General features: G+C 32.1%; 8 protein-coding genes across 8 annotated transcripts; 1 reads left to right on the top strand and 7 right to left on the bottom strand.

The window, feature by feature from the left end:
- Positions 1 to 104: 104 nt before the first annotated feature.
- On the top strand, positions 105 to 545 carry LOC126661482 (pre-mRNA-splicing factor CWC21-like). The gene has a single exon (XM_050355336.1). It carries the CDS (start codon positions 105 to 107, stop codon positions 543 to 545), a length of 441 nt encoding a protein of 146 aa, XP_050211293.1.
- Positions 546 to 1241: 696 nt separating this feature from the next.
- LOC126660642 (uncharacterized) lies at positions 1242 to 5616 on the bottom strand. The gene is made up of 6 exons (XM_050354221.2): positions 3173 to 5616; positions 2980 to 3082; positions 2682 to 2754; positions 2369 to 2548; positions 1997 to 2289; positions 1242 to 1840 (listed from the first exon to the last, which is right to left on the bottom strand). Exons 1-6 carry the CDS (start codon positions 5452 to 5454, stop codon positions 1277 to 1279), a joined length of 3495 nt encoding a protein of 1164 aa, XP_050210178.2. The 5' UTR covers positions 5455 to 5616; the 3' UTR covers positions 1242 to 1276.
- A 5446-nt stretch (positions 5617 to 11062) lies between these two features.
- LOC126661390 (auxin-responsive protein SAUR68-like) lies at positions 11063 to 11568 on the bottom strand. The gene has a single exon (XM_050355233.2). It carries the CDS (start codon positions 11495 to 11497, stop codon positions 11063 to 11065), a length of 435 nt encoding a protein of 144 aa, XP_050211190.1. The 5' UTR covers positions 11498 to 11568.
- A 3604-nt stretch (positions 11569 to 15172) lies between these two features.
- Positions 15173 to 15793, bottom strand: LOC126660921 (auxin-responsive protein SAUR68-like). The gene has a single exon (XM_050354641.1). The coding sequence runs from the start codon at positions 15726 to 15728 to the stop codon at positions 15291 to 15293; it is 438 nt and encodes a 145-aa protein (XP_050210598.1). The 5' UTR covers positions 15729 to 15793; the 3' UTR covers positions 15173 to 15290.
- Positions 15794 to 17630: 1837 nt separating this feature from the next.
- Positions 17631 to 18324, bottom strand: LOC126660924 (auxin-responsive protein SAUR68-like). The gene has a single exon (XM_050354644.2). The coding sequence runs from the start codon at positions 18151 to 18153 to the stop codon at positions 17722 to 17724; it is 432 nt and encodes a 143-aa protein (XP_050210601.1). The 5' UTR covers positions 18154 to 18324; the 3' UTR covers positions 17631 to 17721.
- A 1143-nt stretch (positions 18325 to 19467) lies between these two features.
- LOC126660923 (auxin-responsive protein SAUR68-like) lies at positions 19468 to 20080 on the bottom strand. The gene has a single exon (XM_050354643.2). The coding sequence runs from the start codon at positions 19985 to 19987 to the stop codon at positions 19553 to 19555; it is 435 nt and encodes a 144-aa protein (XP_050210600.1). The 5' UTR covers positions 19988 to 20080; the 3' UTR covers positions 19468 to 19552.
- A 1032-nt stretch (positions 20081 to 21112) lies between these two features.
- Positions 21113 to 22148, bottom strand: LOC126660922 (auxin-responsive protein SAUR68-like). Its single transcript, XM_050354642.2, has 2 exons — positions 22044 to 22148; positions 21113 to 21889 (listed from the first exon to the last, which is right to left on the bottom strand). Exon 2 carries the CDS (start codon positions 21626 to 21628, stop codon positions 21194 to 21196), a length of 435 nt encoding a protein of 144 aa, XP_050210599.1. The 5' UTR covers positions 21629 to 21889; positions 22044 to 22148; the 3' UTR covers positions 21113 to 21193.
- A 242-nt stretch (positions 22149 to 22390) lies between these two features.
- LOC126661479 (pre-mRNA-splicing factor cwf23-like) lies at positions 22391 to 23089 on the bottom strand. Its single transcript, XM_050355334.1, has 2 exons — positions 22558 to 23089; positions 22391 to 22446 (listed from the first exon to the last, which is right to left on the bottom strand). The coding sequence occupies exons 1-2, from the start codon at positions 23087 to 23089 to the stop codon at positions 22391 to 22393; spliced, it is 588 nt and encodes a 195-aa protein (XP_050211291.1).
- Between the last annotated feature and the right edge of the window lie 3047 nt (positions 23090 to 26136).

The raw sequence follows: 26136 nt of genomic DNA, 5'->3' as shown, positions 1-26136 counted from the left end.
AATTTATATATAAATAGTCTTCGAACCCTAAACCCTAGGGTTTCTTCTTCCGCATACCAGCAAAAGAAATTGGAAGCTGAGAAGTTATTGCAGTTGATAGAAAGATGTTCAATGGAATTGGACTACAGCCACCAAAAGGGTCGGCCACTAATGGATACATTGAAGCCAACAAATTCTTGATAAACCGAAACTTTATCCAAGAGACTATTAATGACATTAGCGATGGAGTAATACGCAAGAAACCAATAAACAATGACATTCTTGAGCATGATCGCAAGAGAAGGCTTCGTCTTCAGATTGCTTTGCTCCAAGAAATTCTTGCCGAACGAGATTCTAGTGATCCGAATCTTGACCAAACCGATAAGAAGCTTGACGAAACTCGGAAGGTTGATAAGAATGTCCGGCTTGCTTTGCTTGCTGAACAAGTTTCTAATGATCCTTATGAGATTGATAAATATTTTGATAAAATCTCAAAGAAGCTTGAGGAAGCTGGGAAGATTTTGAAAGGGGATAGTCAAAATTTACTTTTATATACTAATATTTAGTATTACTACAGAACACAGTTGGTAATTAGGTTACTTTTTGTTCGTGTACTTTGGAAATTATTAATCATAAGTTAATATAAAGAATTTCAATTCTATGATTTAATCGATGGGGTTTTAGATCTTCTATTTCGTCAACAACTTTCATGGAAAATTTTAGAACTGATGAAGAATAAATGTTTGGCAATCCAAACTTATTTTTTTCTATGTCAAAAAACCATGCCGATGCCGATGCGGCAAGACTTAATCGACAAAAAATTCAAAGGTTTTCAGTTTTTTCTAATTCTAATCAAAACTTTCAAATGTTTGAAATTTTAGCCAAATTTGAATGTTATTAGATTCTACGTTTGCATGGTTTTTTGACAGATAAATGCAAAAAAATTCAATGGTTTTGATGTGAAAGGATGTCCACTATTAAATTGATTAGACGCGAATGGGCTAAAATCATTAATTTTTTTTTTTTTTGAAATTGGGAACTAAAATTACAGTATGAAATAATGAGCTTATAATCGGTACCAATTTGTCTTAAAACATACATATACTGTAAACATATGTTTTCTATTCTAATTAATTATAAATATAGAGTAGGACCTCACATACAAAACAGAAAATTTTAGGCTGGATTTCTAATCAAATATAAAAATATAGATGTTATTACAACAATATAAGAATGACCAAAATTTTTATAAGAGAAAAAAATTAAAACATCGATGAGGCTGCATTATATTATGAATTTATTTAGGATCTTTTCTGAGACGTAGATCAGTGTCAGATGTAGCTTCATTCTTCTGATTAAGCTCACCGTTATCACTCTCACGATCCGCAACCTGCGAAGCTAGTAGTGGCATTGAAGAAGCTTCATCATTGTTTGTGTCAATATTGCATTCTGGATCCATCTCCATGCAGCTATCAAACCAAGCCTCATCTTCGAATTTGACGGGTTGAATTAATTCATTGCTATTATAACACCAAGAATCTTGTATCTGGTTTGGTGCATTGTAGCTACAACTATTGAATTCCCAGAAATAATTATCATGTGAAGGAGAAGGTAGCCACCCGTAATTATCAGCTGAATGTTGGACATATTGTCCAACCGAGTTATCATGTAAATACGGATCTATCCGTGGCGTAATTTGATGTGCAGAATAATTTGTTGCAGCTGAATTTGAAGTGCATGCAACTATTTCGTTGTTTTGTGGCATGGAATTTGTATTGTCTGCCTCTGCTCCATCTTTATAATTCTCTTGCTTCTTTGCTTTCTTAGAATTGTATATCTTGCAAAGCACGTATTCGTCTAACTGATAAACAAAATAAAGACGAGCGAATTTAATATATATAGCGACGGATATATCATTTAATATAACATGTCTGATTGCCACATTCACATGAACTAAATATAAATATTAAAATATATACGAATTAGTTCAAAAAATAAGTAGATGAATACGACGTACCTGCATATTGGTTCTGTCTTGGTGTGGGTGTTTGAAAGTATATTCATGCATTTTCCAAGTTGTTTTCTTGTAATCAATAGTAGCCTTCCTCTTTTTTGTTAGAATTGGATTTTTGTTCTCATAATATTCAAGTTTCATCTTGAATCCTAAGGAGTTTGAAACCGGTTTTTGAGCTCCGCTCGCTTTCCAAAATCCGTTGCTGGCCGATCGATCGGGCCTCTCTCCATTAGGATACTTCTTAATTCTTGGTGAAAAGAAGTACCACTCCTTTTCTCTTATCAGCTTATACCTCTCTATCAAAAAGAAAAACAAAATTAACAAATATTCAGATACAGAACCATGCAAATAAATAAATAATAAAACCATACTAACCAGTGAGATTCTGAGGATGGTACTGGTAAATATCTTCTACGTGAATAGGATTGGGAGGTAAGGGAAGACATTTGACTTTAAAATTTAAAAAATCAATTAAATCCTTGTCGGTCGGGTCGAACCGATAACAAGGAGGTATGAAGTTTAAGTATTGTTCTTCAAATTTATTTTTACCGTACCCTACATTAGAATCCATTATTAATTATTGATCAATCAATGATCAAAGTTTTTAACTTCGTGATCTGTTGATCTTATAAAAAAAAATTAGAAATAGAGGACTGTACGTGAATGGTATTTATATTGACCAACTAACGAGTAGGGTTTAGATATCCTAGTCCTATATATATTGATTTTAAATATTTTATCCTCTTATATAATCCTAAATCCTAATGTTTTTTGGACATTTAGATTTTATTAAACAGAATTTTCCGGTTACCTCAAACTAATCTTGATATATCAGTACGTATATCAGATATATATATATCCTCTAACACTACAAAAAAACCTGCAATTTGTGACGGCAAAATCTGTCACAAATCCGTAACAAACTGCTATTTGTTACGGATTTGTAACAAAATTCTAGCTGTTACAAAAAAAGGCGTGGCAAATACTTTGTGACAAAAAGTCAAATCCGTAACAAATAAGTACGCATTGGCAATTGAACCTTCAACTTGAGATTTATTTTTCACATTATTTTTCAACCTACGAAGGTACCTACAAGAATTTCCTTTAATCAGGATATGTACATAACAGTACAATTGTATCACAATTTAGATAATAGACACAATTCATATTATTTCATACCTCTCAAAAGGATACATCCATCGGTATTGGACTGGGCCCGCTATTCGTGCTTCATAAGCCAAATGAATAGGAAGGTGTTCCATTGAGTCAAAGAAACTTGGAGGAAATATACGCTCAAGCTTGCACAAAATCGTAGGAATATCTCGCTCTAAACGCTCAATTTCATCCCTTTTAATAACTGTAGATGTTAGGCTTTTGAAAAAAAGACTCAATTCTGTCAACGCTTGCCATACATTTGCAGGTAGTAATTCACGAAATGCGATTGGAATAAGTCTTTGCATAAACACATGACAATCATGGCTCTTCATCCCGTAAAATTTCAATTTCTTCATATCAACACATCGACCCATGTTGGAAACATATCCATCAGGAAATTTGAGTTCTCTAACCCAATTACATAATTCTTCCCTTTCTTTTTTGTCTAGAGTGAAAGAAGCCTTTGGATATTTTCCAGTGCTTTCATCTTTATGCAACTCCGGGCGACAACAGAATTCCTTCAAGTCTTCTCGAGACTTAGCATTGTCTTTTGTTTTACCCGGGACATTTAGCACTGTATTGAATATATTATCAAAGAAGTTTTTCTCGATATGCATAACATCCAAGTTGTGCCTTATTAAATTAGTACTCCAATAAGGCAAATCCCAAAAAATACTTCTTTTTTTCCAACCACAACCGCATAATTTTGAGATGCCTGCATTTACTTCTTCCGCATCAATTTCTGTTACTTTAAGTAGGCCAAGATCCTCAATTTCATCAAGTATTTCTAAACCAGATCTAATATCAGGGGCTACTTCTTGTACCATAATTCCTTTTTTGAACCACTTTTTATTTCTTCTAAATTGATGACATAGTGGTAGAAATTTTCTGTGATTGTCAAACCATGATGTCTTGCCGCCGTTAGTCAATGTAAATGCGTCAGAATCACTCATGCAGTAAGGACATGCTAACTTCCCCGATGTACTCCAACCTGATAACATTGAGTATGCCGGAAAATCACTAATCGTCCACATTAGGGCAGCTTTCATTTGAAAATTTTGCTTGGTTGATATATCATATGTGTTCACACCGAACTCCCACAGCTGTTTTAGCTCCGCAATTAGAGGTTGCAAGAAAATATCCAACCTTTCTTTTGGATTTTTGGGCCCAGGAATGATCAACGCCAAGAACATGTATTCATCTTTCATGCACATACCGGGTGGAAGATTGTACGGTGTCACTATTACAGGCCAAGATGAATATTGTCGCCCTGTTTGTCCAAATGGTTGAAATCCATCGGTGCACAAACCCAATCTGACATTGCGAATCTCAGAAGAAAATAATGGATTCACCTCATTAAAGTGCTTCCAAGCTGGAGAATCTGAGCAATGTTGCATTATACCATCTTCTTCCCATTCATGTTCACCATGCCACCTCATATGCTTTGCCGTTGCATTTGAGGCATAAAGTCGCTGAAGACGTGGTGTAATCGGAAAATAATGCATCTTTTTAAAAGGTATACTTTTTTTCCGATTAGCAATACCACTTAGTTTCTTAAATCGAGGATGTCCGCATATCTTACAATCAGTAAGATGAACATCTTCATTCCAAAATAACATGCATCCATTTGTGCAACAGTCAATGACCTCAACCGGTAGACCTAAATTTCTCACTAACTTCTTTGTGCTATAAAAGCTATCGGTCATTACATTATCAGGAGGTAAAACCTCTGACAAAAACTTGCAAAACTCATCATATAACCTTTCTGGAAAATGAAACTCCGCCTTTAAATTCATCAATCTCGCAACAGCGGATAATTGAGAATGTCCGCCAGGATTTCCTTCCCACAACTCTTGTTCAGATGCCCGAAGCATGTCATACAAACGCTGGGCTTCTAAATTTGGACTCTCTTCTATTGAATGGGGAACTTCAGAAGGACCAATAACATCTTGCATCATTGATTTGAAGAAATCACCATGATTAGTTGTTTCAGTTTCATGGAATTCATGTTCTAAATCCATGCTAGGAGTAGGTTGGATTGGAGTGGGTACAAAAGTCTCTCCATGACTATACCAGCAATAATAATTTTTCATGAATCCATACTTTCCAAGATGATATTTCACAGTATCCTCCTCAAGATAACCTTTGTTTCTACATTTTTTTTGATCACATGGACATCTTATCTTCTCACCATTCATGCAATCAGGATGTCGTTTTGAAAATTCCACAAATTCCTCTACCCCTTCTATAAACCTTGGATGCAAATATCCTCCTTGATATCTAACATACATCCACTCTCGATTCATCTCATAATCTGTAAGTATGTGCCAACGTGAAAATTATACATGCTATAGCACTAATCAGGTTAATGGCTGGATTTGCAATAAATATGCCAAACATATAAGTGATATTGTCTATGCAACAATGGAATAAAAGTAAGAAAAACTGAAATATTTAAAAGCATAATATAAGTACCTCAAGTTATTAAGCTCCTTGAGTACTAATCAAAGCTAAATTAATAAACCTATAACTCGGTATATAGCTGTTTTGAGTCTCTTAGTCTTTATTTGTACCTAGTCAACAAATTTAACAAGACAAAGATCAAAAATCGTATAATTAAGACATAAATAAGATAATTAATTAGATCTGTCTATGCAAAGAATAGACGAATAATCTGTATAATTTGTATATGCAAAGAAGAGACGAATACTCCAAGTACAATAACAATGTTCATTTTCATAACAATATTTGAAAAAAAAAACAAAGAAGGAATGCAGCCAATCAAATTTCCTAATGGACCAACACCTAAACTTTAATAATGATGTTCATTATCTGGTCACTCTATAAAACAGCAGCCAATATTGTTATGAATAATTAGATTAAGAGTTTGACTCACAGGAATCTTCAAGATGAGAATCTGCAAAAAAAAACAACCAAGTAAATTCTTGTGTTATTTGAACTTTTAAAGCATTTATGAAATTACTAGCCTATCTCTACTTATTTTTCACTAAAAGTGACATACTCCACTCGTGCATTCCAATATTAGACAATAAAGCTAGGACCTCCACACAATTGACCTAAAGTAGTCAAAATAAAAGAATTTGAAGGCTTTTGACAATCGACCAAGAGCCATACACTACTTGAAAAAATGTAAGAAACACAAAACAGATTTGACACCATTAGCAATGACATCTCTTCATTATTAACTTTATAAAAAAGGAACTGTTACGAAACAATATAAAAAAGGAACCGATACGAGTGATATGAACTCCGGACAAGATTCGACTAAGGTCGTGAGATTAAAATAACCAAAAATTTCCGTTGTAATGATAGAAAAAGAATATTTACTTGGTAACTAATTAATAAATAGTTACCAAGATAAATAGAAAAGCTAATTAGTTTAACTAAACAGTACTAATTAGTTGATTATAATTTATATGATAAAACAAGTATCATTCAATTAAAAAGCATACAGTAATTAAATATTTGGAAACCTTAAGCAGCTTTTGCAGTACAAGAGAAGAATAAATCATGTAAAACAAGTGATAGATCTTATACTATCAAATATCATAATGAAAAGAAACGCGGTACTTATACTATCAGCTCTCACTAACAAAATAAAGGAACCTTCTAACTAACATAAAATTAAAGTTCAATATTTACAAACCATCAGAACTTCAAAATTTAAGAAATTAACCAATTGGCAAAGAATTAGAGACCAGTGATCTTTTTAGAATGTCATCAATAGATTTAACTTTTTTAGAATGTCATATGATAAGGTATTCAGATCAACAGAAGCACAAACACTTACTTGAGATGAGAGCGTTCAAAACAGAAATTCAGGGATAATGAGATTCACTAAAAATTTAGGTTACATTTCAAAATTGAAAAAAAAATAGAGGAACGACCGTTGAAAGAACTGAGAATGAAATTAATAGAAATTACTTACTGAAAGAAATGAGTGACCTAATTGATGAACGAGAATTCCTAATTGATGAACGAGATATATATCGGCTGTTATGCATTATCTAACAAATATGAATGATGAACAATTGGAGCATTGAAGGAATGAAGGAGTAGAGCGATGAAATTGTTTTTAGGTTTTGTTTCAAAGAGTTTATGATAAGTGATTGTATTTTTTCAATTTTGGAGCAAACGACGGTACAATTTTGTTTTAGTGTTTTTTTTTGAGAAAATTTGCTTTTAGTGTTTAAACTTACCATTCGTCACAATTTCGTCACAAATTTGTGACGGAAATATTTCAGTGACAAATTTTTTTACGGAATTGTAACGGATGGCCATAATTTTATATTTTGTGACAGCCGTGTCCGTTACAAATAATTGTAATGGAAATAATCGTCACTCTTCTGTCACAAAAATAAATATTTGTGAGGGAAAATAAATCTGTCACTAAAATCCTTAACAAATCCGTTACAAATTCGTTATAAATATCAATTCAAAAAACTCGTGACCAAAAAATTTATTTGTCACTAATTCCGTTGCAAAACCATTAGTCCCTCACAAATTTGTCACAAATCACTCATAAATTAGTGACGGATTTTTTCGTCACAAATTTTCGTCACAAATTCCAGGTTTTTTAGTAGTGTAAAAAAAAGTACATCAGATATACATACAGCTCACTTAAATAGTAACTTTGTAGAATTAATTCATCCGAAATTTGGTAGGTAATTAGTTCATCTGAATTTTAAACTGAAGAATATTGGTAAAATTAACAACAACGCAAATAATGCTTGGAGGTCTGATAATAAAACAGTGATCGACAAAATTATCGGATATGAGGGTTTTTGACATATTTGTGTCTCATAGACACAAAAATTCCGGTTTTGTGCCTCCCACCCCCAGCCCGCTATCTGAGATAGCGGGCTGCACACCAGCCCTAAAAAAAATTATAACGTTAAGTATCTCCATTATTTTTTTTATCAAAGTCCAAATTCAAAACCGAATCAAACGTGAACGTCCAATTTATACATTACTAGTTTCGCATTACGTGCTATGCACGTGGCTCGTAACGTAACTCGTCAATGAACATATTACTAAAAATATTATAATTATATCAATTTTTTATTTATAATTAATATTAAATTAGTTAAGAATTTTTGTAAAAGCCATACTGAATTTATTCTTTTTTTGGTTTTATAATAACCATAATTAAATCATTAACTTAATTTTATTAATAATATTTTTAAAAATAATAAGATTGAAATTTAAATAATATTATATTGACCAAATACTGTATTTTAATTTCGTAATTCAATCAAACTAAAAGATAGGTATTCCTACTAATTTGGAGATAATTTAGTTATTTTTTACATATTAAAAACTAAAGTTATAATAATATATTAAATCATGATTTAGTTGTACTACTATTTTATTAATTTCATGCTGCTAAGAAAAAAGTGAAATTTATTGTTTTCTTTTTATATCTATTTTTGTGTTCATGATTTAATTGTATTGAATTTTAAATTAATGCAGCAAATGGAAGCCAACGTGACAGTCAATTGTGTGCATCCAGGAATTACTCTCTCCCTAATCATTGGGGAGGGACCAGCCCGCTATATGAGATAGCGGGCTGGTGCTAATTTGGGTGATTAGGTTAATCACCCAAATTAGCACCAGCCCGCCATCTCATATGGCGGGCTGGTGTGCAGCCCGCTATCTCAGATAGCGGGCTGGGGGTGGGAGGCACAAAACCGGAATTTTTGTGTCTATGAGACACAAATATGTCAAAAACCCCGGATATGATATGGCTGGTCACTTTTCGAATGTGTAGGGCGCGGTCCGGCCAATGTAGGTAGCCGGAAAAATAGATACAAAAATAAAGGTAAAAAGGTTTTTTATACACTTGAGATTTGACTATAAAATTAAGTAAACCTTCAACGTCCGAAAAAGTTCAAATATGCCCTTAACGTCTTAAAATGTTGACAATCAGACCCTCAATTTGGATGCTTAAATGATACGTTAATTAAGAGTATGGTTGTCCAAATTGGAGACTTTATTGTTTATTTTATAAATAAGTTTTTTAATGTTGAGAGTTTACTTGATTCTAAAGCTAAATTTTAGGAGCATAAATAATCCTTTTTTTAAATATAAATGAAAAAAAAACAAGCACCGGAAGGTTGTAGTACTCGATAAGTTTCTCTGCAACATAGGTGGATGATGATGTTTATGAAATTATGATGCAGCCCCACAAAGTAAGCTATAAATGGTAAACATAGCCATGTGATGTAATATATCTGACTTCCATATTTGCCAGCAAAATAGATATACAGTTGACCCTCTGATAATTAATATACATGATGGATTAAAAATTTATTAATTATTAGAATTATTAATTTTTTGAATACTTTATAAGACGTAATATTTAAATTGGTTCCTTAAAATTTTATTAATTATTAGAATTATTAATTTATAAAATATTAATTATCAGAGGGTTTTCTGTAGCAGTTTATTATAGCCAATTAAGACAAAATCGTGTGAAATAAAAATACCATTTGACATTTATATATGGAGTTAATCAAATTAGATCCCGATTTTGGATATTAGACTCCCTAAATTATTGAGTTATTCGTAAATTACAAAAAGAATACTGAGTTAATTTTCGTTAAAAAAGACACTCAGTTATGATTTTATCATAACTGATGGCTACTTTGGTAAGAAAAAATCACTTAATTTATTTTAAATTACAAAAACGGTATCTTTTGTTAAAAAAAAAGACACCGAGTTATATCTCACTTTTTGATTTTGGCATTGCCACGTGAGTAAAAACGCTATATTTTTAGCATTTTTTGAAGACAATGACTTCCATTGTAATAAATCATAACCGGGTGGCTTTTTCTTTAAAGAAAATTAACTCAGTATGTTTTTGTAATTTGTGAATTACTCAGTAACCTAGAGAATTTAATATCCCCACGATTTGATTTGGAACTGCTAAATAATCTATTAAGCTATATGTGATTTTGATTATGAAATCACCAAATATTATCATAGGGTTTTGTTAATTATGTATCAGAATTCAAACTATGATCGGACTAGGTAGTGATTCTTGAGAATATGTATGTTCTTCATCAAACTATGGATTGCTTTATTCCTTTACCAGCTAACACTAAAACCTTCAGCATATATATGCAATAATAATAATGAGAATAATATTCTATGCATATAAATATTTCAAGGTTCCTTTTAAAATAAATTGATGTACACTTGTGTATGTATCTTTGACTATATCTACAAATCTAAGTTTATATGTCTACAAAATCTAGCCTGTTTGGTTTAGCTGTTTCTTATAGCTGATAGCTGTTAGTTGTTAGCTGATAGCTGGTAGCTGATAACTGATAGACCATACGTGTTTGATGAGATTTGATTAGATGTTGCTGTTTATATATAAAATGAACGTAAAGGGTATAATTGTTATTTTTATTTATTAATTTATAAATATATTATATTATATAATATTAAGTAAAAATATTAAAAATTATTTTTTTATAAAAAGGAATGTTTAGTTTAAACTTATTTAGATTTGTTTTTGATAAATTTATGATTTATTTTAAAAAATAATTAAATTATAGTTTTGTTAATATAAATAAATAATAGTAAATAATTTAAAAATGATTAGAGTATTTAAACATAATTTTAATAACTATATATATATTAAAAAATAATGTATCCTAATAGGGTTAGTTTTGTCTAAGTAATTAAAAATATTGAAAAAGCTATCAGTTGTTGGCAAAAAGCTCCAAAATGGAGCTTTTCAAAAAGCAGCTGTTGGAGGTTAAAAAGCTCCAAAAAGCTTTTAGAAAATTCTCACCAAACACTTTAGTGAAGCTTTTTGAAAAGTAAAAGCTAAAAACTCCACCAAAAAGCTGAACCAAACGCCCACTAAGTGTATTTATTTTCTCAAAAGCTACAAATTAGTAATTGGTGGATTGCTGATTGATGTAATGATGATGATGAACAACTGCTAGCTATGAAAGTCAACACGGCTTGTTGTACATCTCTTGCAGCCTTCTGTTTTATCAAACAAATTGCATATTCCACAAGCTCTGCCTCACATGGTAACGTAAGATGTCCGTTGCTAGGCAATCCAAACTCTTCTTCTGCCATGTCGAATAGCTCTTGAATTAGTTCATTGTTAAGATACTCCAAAAGCAACAAGAAACGTTTCTGATCGGCAGAGTAGACTACGAAATGACCCTTTTCAATTTTTGATGATGAGCTGCCAGTGGAATCTGTGGTTTCCCTGGTTTGAGGTGAGGTAATGCGTTTTCGGCTGATAGCAGCGAGTTTCTGCCATTTCTTTGCCAATTTAAAAAGTTTCTTGGGAGTGATCATATTGTTAGTTTTTTAACTGAATTAAAAAGGTTTTGAAGAGAAGAATACAAGCAAATTTTAGATCTGAATTGTTAGCTTGTGATGGTAGAAGGCAATGGGAACGAGTTGATTATATAGATTGCATAGTACAGCTTGAAATTGAAGCAAAACCATGTGATGGATTGTTAAGAAAGACTATCTCTAGGGCCGGCATGTCTGTGTTTGTCGATCGATGTGTATACCCTTCTAATTGAACCTCAAAAGAAGTTATGTGGATCTATTTCTGATTCTAATGTTTCCTTCATCATCGTAAGTTGGTATGATATGTATAAATACGGACTCCGCGACATACTATATATAAAGAAAGATTCAAAATACATGCAAAGAAAACACATCAATAACAATGTTTGCAGTACATGGAATTGTGAGGCTATCCATTTTGGATGATCATATCAAGTCCATGATTTCAACACTAGTTCGAAGACAAAGGCATATATGCAACACCTCAAAATATAAAATTTGCTAATAAGTAAAATGGGATTCCAATTATGTATATATAATTTTCAATTTATTTGTCAATCAGTAAATTATATTCAGTTGAATTTCCCATGCATGGATAACTATGTAATTTAACTATTATTAGAGTTAGTTACATATAAAATCACCACCTTTACATGAAATTGTAAAATAACACGACTTTTGAAATATGGCAATTCAGTGCACCACCTTTCATTTCTTTTTAAAAATAATACGGGCACATTTTTAGTGGCGTTTTTGCTGATGTGGCATGACACGTGGCACTCCCATCGGGTGTCCAAGTCAGCAAAATTTTATCTTAAAATGTGCTCATGTTATTTTTAAAAGAAATAAAAGGTGATCAGAGACGGATGTAAGATAGGATCAGGCAGGGTCTGGGCCCTAACTCACATAATTAGTTATTTTTCTATCTAAGCTATTGTTCCAATTCTTTGGTTAGTTTAAACCGTACTAATAGGATTAGTCATGAATAATTTCACCTGACATAAAAGTTTGTTTTATAGCAAAGCCTAATGTACTATTTTGGTTAGTCTAAGATACTACTAAAATTAGGAGCATGTAGCAAATTAAAATGTATAATAAATTCTACTAATATTTATATAAACCAACTTAAAATTTGTTTTAGGTTGCATAATTCTTATGCAAGTTAAATTCTATTTCTTAAATTTTCAGCATTTTCCATTAAAAAATATACTCTCAATTTTCTAACTCTTTTTAAATACAATAAATTTAATTTAATGTGCGTTAGCAACTCAACAATTTGATTAATTTGCTCTTTTTTTTTAAATTCTCTTCTGTTAATCTAAAAAATTTAATACCACTAATTAGATTTCGGTTTGAAGGTACTTAAATTTTTGAATATAAATTTATAATTTTAATTTAGAACTAGTTTAAGTTGATTTATATAATGATTAGTTATTGTATGTAATAAATTATTCTTAAGAAATCATCTTGATTTTAAAAGGAAAATTAAATATGTTTTTAAAATAAATGAAAAAATTGATACATTTTATATGATGCTGTTTTTAACTTTTTATTTTATTTCACATTAAAAAAATTAATTATTAAACATATCGATTATATATTTTGTGGTATGATACTTGATTTTTTTAAATTGAATTTGTGCCCTACCTGAATTTTTGGGCTGGCCTCGTCACTGAAGGTGATGCCCTGAATTGCCACGTTTTAAAGATCGTATTATTTTTGAGAATTCGTGTAAAGGTGGTAATTTTATATGTAATTAACCCTCATTATTAATATCATGCAATTGAAATGTCACAAAATTATGGAAATGATTTTCAGATGAGTGCGTACATCTAAAGTATATGACAATATGTCTTTAGGTGATGGTAGAATTAATTGAATATTTTGCAACATGAATTTGAGATCAATTTATTTATGGTAGTTGATAGGTTACAAATTTTCGGTTGGGACCGGATATGAACTTTAAAATTTGATGTAAACAAAACAATTATGAAATTTTGGAGAAAACTAATCCCTCGGTCACTTTTGGATTTCAGCCGATTCACCCTGCAACTGTTTTGTATTCTAGGCGTTGCTCTGGCCGAATCTTTGGTAGAGCTAATTGCAAGTCAATTAAAGATTAATGAAATTAGAGCTAAATTGACGTTAGAAACAATACTTATACAAATATATAGAAATTGATAGGCCTCGAGACCAAAAGTTGGGAAGTTGACGAATCCACAGTCATCTCCACCAGTAAAAGACCACTGGAAGAAACCCCAGAAGAAACTGAATGAGAAAAACTTGCCCAATTCTCTAACTTATTTCCTGCAATAAAAATTAAAAAAAAATCATTTTAATTTTTGGTCAATTCTGATTAGGAAATTATAATTTGAAAAGAAATTGGGTTATTCTCACTTTGCTAACTTGGAACCCTGAGGGGGTATGGAAACTGTTGATAAGGTGAGCAGTAGCAGTTCCACTTGGGTATGTCAATTTGAAGTCTACGATCATTATCTGAAATATAAAAACGCAAAATTTGTATGATTAATGAACATTAAACTATTTAGTCTCTTTAATTATTTTTATAATAAATTAGCCTATTTGGAAAAAAAATATTAACACAAAATTAGTGAAAAAATTGACAAGATTAAAAGAGCTCATTTTTTTTTTCATATAGTGAGTTAATGTAGCCGGCCTAAGAAGCACGGAAACTTCGACAAAGTTACGTTTCCCGTTTCAGAAACGTTTCGAAAACCGAAAACTCTTGGACACCCGTACGAAACGTTTCGGGCCGTTTCTGTAAATAATAAGAATTAAAATTTGTAAAAAAAATTAAAATTATTACCCACAAATAAAAAAATCTAACTAGTTACCCATAAATTTTACATTCGCATTCCCACAATAGATCAAATGTACTTATTTGTGGTGAATTTTATATTTTTTAGATATTTATAAAATTTTAAATATTTAGTATATCAAAATGAATTATTTTGTTAATTATCATAAATATTTAAATAATATTTTTATAAATTTTTGTTATTTACACGTTTTCCCCACATTTCATGTCCTTCATTTTAAAAAAATTTCGTTTCCTCATGTCCGTTTCGTATCGTTTCCGTTTCCCGTTTCCGTTTCCGTAGCAAAACAGATATAAAATAGAAAGGAAAAAACCAAATGCCTAAGGTAAGTACTCGATAAGTTTCTCTGAAACATATGTGGATGCTAATGTTTGTGATATGACTCTGTGATGTAGCCTCACAAAGTAGGCAATAAATGGTAAACAAAGCCATGTGATGGGAAAATATGGTGTAGTAATAATAATATATCTGACTTCCATTTGCCAAAACAAATATTATAGTAACAGTTTATTATACAGCCAAGACAAAATCATGTGAAATCATAAAACCATTTGAGATTTAAATATGGTGTAAATCATGTATGTCTTAAAACTGTTAAATAATATATGCAAACTGTAAACTGTTAATGATCATATATCTGATGCTTTAATTACACCTAATAAGGAAATTAGCATTGAAGAATCTTAGTATAATTAACAGGATCCTTGTATATCCGATACGAACTGTCTTGAGCTTTTTTTATTATGTATGAACAATCAAACAATGAGTAGAATACAGTCTACAAGAAACCAAGGATGGTTTAGCTTCCTTAGCAGCTTACAATAAACTTCAGAATTTGTTATGATAATGAGATATAAATTAGTGGTAAACAAAATTTTGGAGATTCCATTTACAATTATATCGATGTACAATGGTATATATCTATGTCTAAGTATCTAACTAAGTATATCATTTCAAAAGCTACAAATTGGTAATTGGTATATTGTTGTTTGATCTCGAACTGATGATGAACCACAATTTGTAGCTACACAAGTCAACAATGCTTGTTCGGCATCTCTTGTGGCCTTGTTTTTAATCAAACAAATTGCATATTCCATCAGCTCTGCATCACATGGTAACATAAGAGGTCCACCGCTAGGCAATCCAAACTCTTCCTCTGCCATGTCGAATAACTCTCGGATTATTTCATTGTTTAGATACTCTAAAGACAACAGGAAACGTTTCTGATCAGCAGAATAAACTACGAAATGACCCTTTTCAGCTTTTGATGAAGAAGTGCTGCAAGAACTAGCTGAATCTGTAGTTTGAGGTGATGTGATGCGTTTTCGGCGAATAGCAGTGAGTTTCTGCCATTTCTTTGCAAATTTCAGGAGTTTCTTTGAATTAATCATCTTGTTAATTAGTTAACAAACTGAATCAAGAAGGTTTCAAGAAACGGAAAAATTAAAGATCTGAAAGGCAAATTGTGATGGTAGAAGGCAATGCAAGTGAGTTGATTATATAGTCCATTATGATACAGCTGGAAATGGAAGCAAAACCATGTGATAGAAGGTTATGAGAGACTGTTTGCAGGGCCGGCATGTCTGTGTTTGACTATCAAGGCGGAGCATATAAATGCGCCTTGTCTATATCCTTCCGTCTGAACCTCAAAAAACGTTATGTGGGTCTATTTCTGATCTCAGAATCGCCAATCTGCATTCAAGATACTCAACAGACTATAAGTTGACGGAGCTACTTACAATTTAGGCCAATGCTCATATAGCCCCACAATAAATGGTAAACAAAGCCATGTGAACAATCAAATTTCTTTGCCAAGTAGGTAGCCAGCAAAATAGATATAAAATTTAAATGAAAACAAAACCTCGAGAGTTAGTAATCGATAAGTTTTTGTGCGACATAGGTGAATGCTAATGTTGGTGATGAGTAAAAAATGTTAAGGAAGTTGATTATTTAAATATGACTAAGTCACTATCAGTAAGTTGATTGTACTGCAGTAGATCTTTGAATTAATCTTCGAATAAAGGATCAATTCACCCCCTCAACTTGGCACGAAATATCAAATGAGTCATTTTTGAAGAAAGTGGATTAAACTAACCCACAACTCGCGTTTTCGTATCAAGAAGACCCCTCGCTCACCTATTCCCTCAGTCGCACCCGGTGAGTGTGTTTCACTCTCCACTTACATTATGAAAAAAGGTTTAAAAAACTCCTTATATTTAGTTTATTTTTCAAATTAACAATTAACAGTATAAAAAATTTAGTCATAGTCCTTATAATTTTAAAACATTAAAAATTAATATTACTTTTAATTAAAATTTTAGGGACTAATATTGCCCTTCTTCCAATTTGTACCCTAAATCCAAAAATATTCAAAACCTAAATCTAAATCCTAAAACTAACCCAGCTGCACCCATATCCTTGTCGCCACAACCAGCCTTGAATTCCAGCCCCACATTCATCAATCTCGCCTTTGTATTTGCTTCTGCGATCTGTCAATAGGAAGAGGAAGAAATAGCAACCGTTGCTAATTTCTGCAGTTTTTTTTTATGGATTTTAGTTAAATTTAGTAGTTTATTGGTGTTCAAGGTGGTAAAGATGTTGGGTAGGTCTAGTTTATCAAGAACAGCAAGTCTTCGGCCAAAGAATCTCGACCAAGAACAACATGTTAGGGTTAGATTTAATTTAATTATGGTTAATTGTATTTTATTAATTTAGTTATGGTTAATTGTGTTTAATTAATTTAATTAGGGTTAATTGGGTATAATTAGGATTTTGATTAATTAAGATTTCAATTAGGGTATGATAAGAGATTAAATTAGAATTAATTATGATTAATTACGTTAATTGAATGAAATTAAGAAACTCACTCTCCGAGGGGTCTTTTTGATACGAAAACGCAAGTTGCGGGTTTGTTTGATCCACTTTCTTCGAAAATGACTCATTTGATATTTCGTGCCAAGTTGAGGGGGTAAATTGATCCTTTGTTCATTAATCTTCAATAGGAATTGCTAAATAATGCATGGAAACAGTTAATGATGATATCGATGATGCTCTATTTACAGCTAAGAAGGAGATTTTCTATATGATTTTGATCATTAATTCATCAAAAAATATGAAATGTGTTAAGCTTTGTTAATTATGTATTAGAATGCTGTATAGGATTCAAATTATGATTTTTGAGAGTATGTTTGTTCTTGAAGATACCAAACAAAGCTTTGTTTTCTTAGCAGCTAATACCAAAAACTTCAGCATATGTAGTGAATGTCAGAATAATATTCTATGGAGATGCAAAATAGTTGTAAACAAAAAATTTGAGATTCCATTTAAAATATATATTGATGTACAGTTTTGTATATCTATGTCTACAAATCTAATTGTATCTATTCAAAAGCTACAAATTGGTAATTGTTTGATTGTCGTTTGATGCAAGGATGATGAGCAGCAACTGCTAGCTATGGAAGTCAACAAGGCTCGTTCTGCATCACTTGTAGCCTTGTTTTTTATCAAACAAATTGCATATTCCATGAGCTCTGCATCACATGGTAGCGTAAGAGGTCCACCGCTAGTCAATCCAAACTCTTCCTCTGCCATGTCGAATAGCTCTCGAATTATTTGGTTGCTAAGATACTCCAAAGGCAGCAAGAAACGTTTCTGGTCAGAAGAATAAACTACGAAATGTCCCTTTTCAGCTTTTGATGATGTGCTGCAAGAGCTAATTGAACCTGCAATTTGAGGCGAAGTGATTCGTTTTCGCCTAATAGCAGCGAGTTTCTGCCATTTCTTAGCCAATTTCAGGAGTTTCTTGTGATTGATCATCTTAATAGTTAATAAACTGAATCAAAAAGGTTTGAAGAGAATAATAGAAGGAAGAATTTGAGATCTGAATGGTAAGCTTGTGATGTTAGAAGGCAATGTAAATGACTTGATTATATAGTTCGTTATGCTCCCAAGGTACAGCTGGAAATGGAAGCAAAACCATGTGATGGATGGTTAAGTGAGTCTGTTTGCAGGGCCGGCATGTCTGCGTTTAACGATCGAGGTGGGAGCATATATATGTGTCATGTCTATAGCCTACTACTTGAACCTCAAAATATTGCTTATGTGGGTCTATTTCTGATTTCTGAATTGCTAATCTGCATTAAAGAATCTAAACAGACTACAAGTTGGACCCCATATGTTTAAGAACTACCAAATAGAGAACATGGAATATAAATATCAGACACAGAACTACTTACTATTTAGACTTAAAAGAGAAATATTGTGGAATTGGTGAGATTGTCTAGCAGGATCCAATATTTTCTTCATCATTGTGAGTAGTTATAATAAGTATGTATACTAAACTTGTAAAGCAGAATACCTGCTTTGTCAGAGAGCTCATTCCATTTATTCTGCTAAGAATAAAACAATTTTAATAATTATTTGAAGGCAACAAAACGACATTTAATCGGAAAAAATTCAGGCATGAAGTTTTCAGCAGCCTGATACAGATTATAATCATAAAAATCTTTGCCAGAAGACGGATTTTTTACAATTTCATTGGATGATACTAGCTTCTGAAAACCAGTCTTGGTCATGGAGCCCCCACAATAAATGGTAAACACAGGCATGTGATGGTCAAATTTATTTGAGTTCCCTTTGCCAAGTAGGTAGCCAACAAAGTAGATTTAAAATATATACGAAAACCAAACGCTGAAAGGGATTACTCAATAAGTTTATCTGCAATGTAGGTGGATGATAATGTATGTGATGCAGCCCCACAAAGTTGATTGATTAAATATATACACAAGGCCAGGCATTAAGTCTCTGAGATGCAAAGCAAAGCCATGTGATGAGCAAATCAGTTGTAATATATGGTGTAAATCATGTTGGACCCGTTATGGTAACCGATGACGATGAAATTTCTATGTGATTTTGATCATTAGTGCATCAAACATTAGCATGAAGACCGAATTCTTGTGTTTTAGAATACGAACTTTGTTTATTATTTATAAATAATCTATTGATGATTAGAATGGCTAGTGATTCTTGAGAATATGTAGTCTTCAAGAAACAAAGGATTGCTTTGTTTCCTTAGCAGCTATATAAACTTCAGCAATTGTAATGATAATGAGATATAGTCTAGATTAGTGATAAACAAAAAATCCGAGAGTCCGTTCAAAAATATATTGATGTACACTTGTGTATATATCTATGTCTACAATCTAACTGTATCTATTTAAAAGCTACAAATTGGTAATTGGTGGATTGTTGTTTGATGTAATGATGATGAGAAGCAACTGCTAGCTATGGAAGTCAAAAATGCTTGTTCTGCATCTCTTGTGGCCTTGTTTTTAATCAAACAAATTGCATATTCCATAAGCTCTGTATCACATGGTAACGTAAGAGGTCCACCGCTAGGCAATCCAAACTCCTCCTCTGCCATGTCGAATAGTTCTCGGATTATTTCATTGCTAAGATACTCCAAAGGCAACAGGAAATGTTTCTGATCAGCAGAATAAACTACGAAATGACCCTTTTGAGCTTTTGATGAAGAAGTGCTGCAAGCACTAGCTGAATCTGTAGTTTGAGGTGATGTGATGCGTTTTCTGCGAATAGCAGCGAGTTTCTGCCATTTCTTTGCCAATTTCAGGAGTTTCTTGGAATTAATCATCTCGTTAATTAGTTAACAAACGGAATAAAAAAGGTTTGAAGAAAAGGAAAAACTTGAGATCTGAAAGGTAAGGTTGTGATGGCAGAAGGCAATGCAAGTGAGTTGATTATATATAGTGCAATATGATCCCATAGCACAGCTGAAATAGAAGCAAGACCATGTGATAGATGGTTGAGAGAGATTGTTCATAGGACCAGCATGCCTGCGTCAAACGATCCAGGTGGAGCATATAAATGTGCCTTGTCTATATCCTTATGTCTGAACCTCAAAACATATTATGTGGGTCTATTTCGGATTTCAGAATCGCTCATCTGCATTCAAAGCAAATGGAGCCTCACAATAAATGGTAAACAAAGGCATGTGATGCTCAAATTCCCTTTGCCAAGTAGGTAGCCAGCAAAATAGATATAGATATAAATGAAAAACAAATGCCAAAATGTCGTACTCGATAAGTTTCTGTGCAACATTGGTGAGTGCTAATGTTTGTGAAGAGTAGAATTTTAAGGAAGTTGATTAATTAAATATGCACAAGGCCAGGCATTAAAGACTCTGTTATGCAGCCCTACAAATTAAACAAAGCCATGTGATATCAGCCACTAACATCATAATTATTTACAACAAGAATAACAAAATTGAATGAACCAAGATCAGCCGTAAATGACTAAGTCAATAAGTTGATTTTACTGCAGTAATCTTTGAATCAATCTTCAGCAGGAACTGCTAAATAATATACGAAAACGGCAAATGATGATATAGATGATGCTTTCATTATGAATAAGAACGAGATTTTCTACGTGATTTTGATCATCAATAATTCATCAAAACTTAGTACTGAATATTCTTGGTATAATTAGCAGAATTTTTGTGTAACAATATATGCATCTGCTGCTACTATAATATTTTAGAATATCAAATATCTTAAGCATTGTTAATGATGTATTAGGATTCCTTACAGAATTCAGACTATGATTAGCTAGAATATTCATAACCAAGTGATTCTTGAGAGTAAGTTTGTTATTGAAGAAATCAAAGATTACATTGTTTCCTTAGCAGCTAATACAAAAATAATTCAGCATACATATACAATATTAATGAGAATAATATTTCTTTGGAGATAAAAATTAGTTATTAACAAAAAAATTGAGATTCTATTTAAAAATGTATTGATGTACAGTTTTGTATATCTATGTCTCTAATTGTATCTATTCAAAAGCTACAAATTGGTAATCGGTGGATTGTTTTTTGTTGTAATGATAATGAAAAGCAATTTGTAGCTATAGAAGTCAACAATGCTTGTTCTACGTCTCTCGCAGCCTTTCGTTTGATCAAAGAAACTGCATATTCCATAAGCTCTGCATCACATGGTAATGTAAGAGGTCCGCCGCTAGGCAATCCAAACTCTTCCTCTGCCATGTCGAATAGCTCTCGAATTAGTTCATTGTTAAGATACTCCAAAGGCAACAAGAAGCGTTGCTGATCAGTAGAGTACACTACGAAATGGCCCTTTTCGGCTTTTGATGATGTGCTGCAAGTTGAATCTGTAGTAGAACTGGTTTGAGGTGATGTGATGCGTTTGCGGCTAATAGCAGCGAGTTTCTGCCATTTCTTTGCCAATTTAAGGAGTTTCTTGGAATTGATCATCTTGTTTGATTATAAATTGAATCGAAAAGGTTTTAAGATAAGAAGAAAAGGAAGAATTTGAGATCCGAATGGTTAGCTTGTGATGGTAGAAGGCAATCTAAATGACTTGATTATATAGTCCAAATTGATCCCACAGTACAGCTGGAATTGGAAGCAAAACCATGTGAAGGATGGTTAAGAGAGACTGTTTCTAGGGCCGGCATGTCTGCGTTTAATAATCGAGGTGGAGCATATAAATGCGTCTTGTCTATATCCTTTTGCCTGAACCTCAACAAATGTTATGTGAGTCTAATTCTGATTCAGAATTACTAATCTGCATTCAAGAAACTGAACATACTACAAATTGGACCCCTTATGTCTATGAACCACAAAACAGATAACATGGTATATAAATATTAGAAGCAGAGCTACTTACTGTTTAGACTTGAAGACCAATTCTGTGGAATTAATGAAATTGTCTAACAATATCCCATGTTTCCTTCATCATTCTGCGTTACTATGATACGTATATATACGGACTTCGCCGCATATCTGATATCAAGAAAGATTCAAAATACATGCAAAAGAAATAAAGACCATAATGAATAATTAACTCAAACACCATTAATGAATATTTGTCTCCATCAAACTGGACTTACGCTGCGGTAAACAAATTATCAGAAAGTTTCGCAGAACGGGTTCTGATAATGATGCATTGCAGATTATCAGAAAGTTCCGCACAAGCGTTTTTTCAGCAGCCTGATACAGTCTATAATCTTAAATTTATTTTCCAGAACCAGAAGCCGGATTTTCGAGATTTTCATTCGGATGAATTGGTCCTGACATAAAATCAAACAAGAAAAGAAAACAAAGACCATAATGATTAATAAATTCAAATACAGAAACAATCAAGAAAAACCAAATAACACAGAATTAAATTCTCATAAAACTGTAACTATCATCAAAAAATTTAAGTAAATTATCCTGACGACTAGCTTCCGCCGCTGCATTCAAGCTAAAAAAGTTCACATTATTATCCCTCCGTTTTCGTGCTTTTCTAGCCTCGACATTCTGCTCCCTCCACCGCATCTTGGAACGTTTCTTGAGAGATTCTGAAACCTCATAAACTCGAGAACGTTTCTTGAGAGATTCTGAAACCTCATAAACTCGAGAACGTTTCTGTTGATTATACGAACGCTGTTCGTACAGCAAATCATGAAATTTTTTACGTGAAGTCGGGTTTTTCAGGATCTGATACGAAGAAAGTAGCTTCTGAAATTTGGACTTGGCGTTTGGATCATCAAGATTCTTGTCAGGATGCAACTTCAAGGCCTTTTTCTTGAACAATTTTGTGATATCTTCTTCCACAAGGTTAAGTCCTTCAATGTTTGAAATACCTAAGACTAGATAATGATCTACAAAATCAGTTCTCATTGCTGTTGATCGATCAGTCATGGTTTCAACTTCAAGATATATTTGCATTAATCGTATTTATATTGATGGGAGAGTCCTAGTCCTACTCTGAATTGTTTATTGGCTAAACTCATTTTGAGTTCCTGTACTTTTACCGTTTTGTTTTTCTGTTCTTTTTTCAAAATTCTATATTTATTAGATCCTTTTACTTCACGAATTTGATTTAATAGGTCTTTTTTGAATGGAATTTGTAAACGTGTCTTCAGTTGCCATTACCATTACCACGTGAAAAATGATATATCGGGATTGAGTTAACGGGTTAAGTTTTTTATTAAATAGATTTTTGTACTTTTAAATTTTTATTTATGTGGTCTCTTTAATTTTAAATGTTTATATATTTAGTCTCTATTGAAGTTCAGTCTCAAGTGCTTTTGCAGCGTGTGCAGTACACGCTCCGTTTTCATCTAACATAAAATTTATAAATTCAAATTAAATTCAAAAATAAAAACTACATAAAGACAAAATTTTAAAATATGTCCAAACTAAACGGTAAAAATACAAAGGCCATACAATAGATTTGGCTTTGTTGATTGTAGGGATATTTATGGCATTGCAATTTATTTCATTTATATATATTTGAGAATATTACTTAAAGACCTCTGAGGTATACCGTAATTAATAGTTTGATACTTTTTGTTTCAAAAATCTACTTAATGGTTTTTCAGTTTTAATTTTGTTAACTGAGAGATCCTTCTGTTAATTTGAGAGACTAAATCGTTTAATGGATTGAAACTCGGGTACTAAATCGTTTAAAAGTGAGGGAGCAAATCGTTTAGTAAAATTAAAAGTGAGGGACCAAATCGTTCACAAAATTAAATGTGGGGTACCAAATCGTTTGAAAATACGTAACGAAATTAACGGAGAGACCTAATAGTTAACGGAATTAAAATTGAGGGACCATTAAATAGACTTTTGAAATAAGGGGTATCAAACTGTTAATTATGATATATCTCAAGAATTTTAGCGTAATTTGCTCTATATATTTTTACTCCCATAATTTAAAAGTTTATGTTTTCACTCTAGCTATATAAAGTAATTATTTATTAAAAGATAACTATATATTTACATAAAAATATTTTTAGCAAAAAAATATTTTTTAACAGTGAAAAGTAAAAAAAAGGTGCCGAAAAATATTTTTTAACAATGAAAGACGTACTAACAAACATTATAATACTAGTCGTAGGCTCGCGCATTTGCTCGAAATCAATTTCAAATTCTATGTAGCCAGTAATATTTTTATTAAAAGAATTAATAGAATGCCAAAATAATAATAATGAATAATATATAAACTAATAATATTAAATAAAATAACATTATATTATATTCTAATAATTTTTATAATAAATTGTTTTAAAGTATATGATTATCTATAAAATATATTTTTTTCATTTTACATTCTTATTAATTTTTTGTATAAAGGTTTTGTGCATAATGCTACTTCTCGTAATAAATATATAAAAATTATTGTTCATTTGCTATTAGAAAACATGCGTTTAATTATTAGATGGGCAGAAATTGCATATTTATATTCCTTTTTATTAGAATGCTTTATAGTGACGAATTCCAATACTATTTTTCCTACGAATAAATAGTAATAATAAATTTTAATACTCCTAAATAGAGCATATATTTTAGTATTAATATATTGAGGGTTTTTTTACATTATATATAATTCTATAATGAAATTTAAAAAAACTATAGCTATTTTTCGAATGACTTTCAAGGTTGATATTGAATTTTTTATAATTTGGAAATAAAGCACCTTGTATCTATCAATATAAACTGATATGATTACAATGAATATTATAGTAATTAGATAAAATTAATTTTTAAGAAATATGAGTGGAATGAAATCAATTTTGATTTTAAAGTATCTTATCTTTAAGTCCCTATAACAATAACTAAAGTAATTTATTAATTTATAATTGGGATGCAACACTTTAAATTAGCTAAAATTATGAGTCTCATCGTAAAATATAATTAATTTAATAAGTCGTTAATTAGCTCCTATCATACTCCCCTACCTGCCAATTTTAAAATAATCATCCATATAGTCTCTAACCTTAATTTTGTTCAACTAATGAAGGTTTTCTAATAATGCGCACGTATATTTACTAATCTGATGTTAAAGGAAATTAATTAAAAAATGCATGCTCTCTAATAAAGGACTTAGATTTGAATTTTTTTTTTTGAAGGCAAAATAGCTGATTCTTATATAATCAAATCCGAAACAATTACATTAGTGAGAAACTCAGGGAAGTGACAGACCCACTCTTGATGACCTGAATTGGAACTGACATTATGCGCTAAAGCGTGCACTGCCTGATTCGCAGATCTCCTCACAAAAACAAAATCAACATTATCAAATTGCTTCGCTAACTCAGCACAGTCTTCCACAAGGATATCAGAATCCGCAAGAGAAGGATTCCTAATATCTAAAACAACATCCAAAGCATCCGACTCCACAATCAACTTATCTTCGTCCTTGAGCCAACTTAAAGCCTCTCTAATACCCATAATTTCAGCATGTCTAGCCGAGAACGACCCAAGCCAACTACACTGCCGAGCTTTAACAAGATTACCAAACTCATCACGAACTACAATGCCTACTCCAATAGACTGCCGTCCCGGAAAAATAGCCGCGTCAGTATTGACTTTAAGCCAGCCACGTGGAGGGGCACGCCAACTGGTACACCCGTCCTCTCTCCTTACCGGCGCTAACCTGAGATGCTCAACACCAGAGTTTGCGGTTGTCCAAGACGTATACTGAAAACAAGCAGCCGCTACCACCTCCGACGCCGAACCTGTCTTATTGTTCCAGACCGCATTGTTTCTACATAACCAAAGATTCCAGCAAATAAAAGCCGCTAGGGACTGCTCCTCCTCTTCCAAACGATTGATCCAGTCACTACACCACAACTGAATATTATCCAACCTGCTCCCCAATGAAGCCAATCCCGCCAACCTCCAGCTATCCCTCGCCAAAATGCAAGAATAAAACAAGTATATAAGTTACCTCTGTATATATATAAGTTTTGCTGCAAAAAATATAGTAT

The sequence above is a fragment of the Mercurialis annua genome, linkage group LG8 (genome assembly GCF_937616625.2).
Source record: "Mercurialis annua linkage group LG8, ddMerAnnu1.2, whole genome shotgun sequence".
NCBI classification, from domain to species: Eukaryota; Viridiplantae; Streptophyta; class Magnoliopsida; order Malpighiales; family Euphorbiaceae; genus Mercurialis; species Mercurialis annua.
This window is presented reverse-complemented; position numbering and strand designations above follow the sequence as displayed.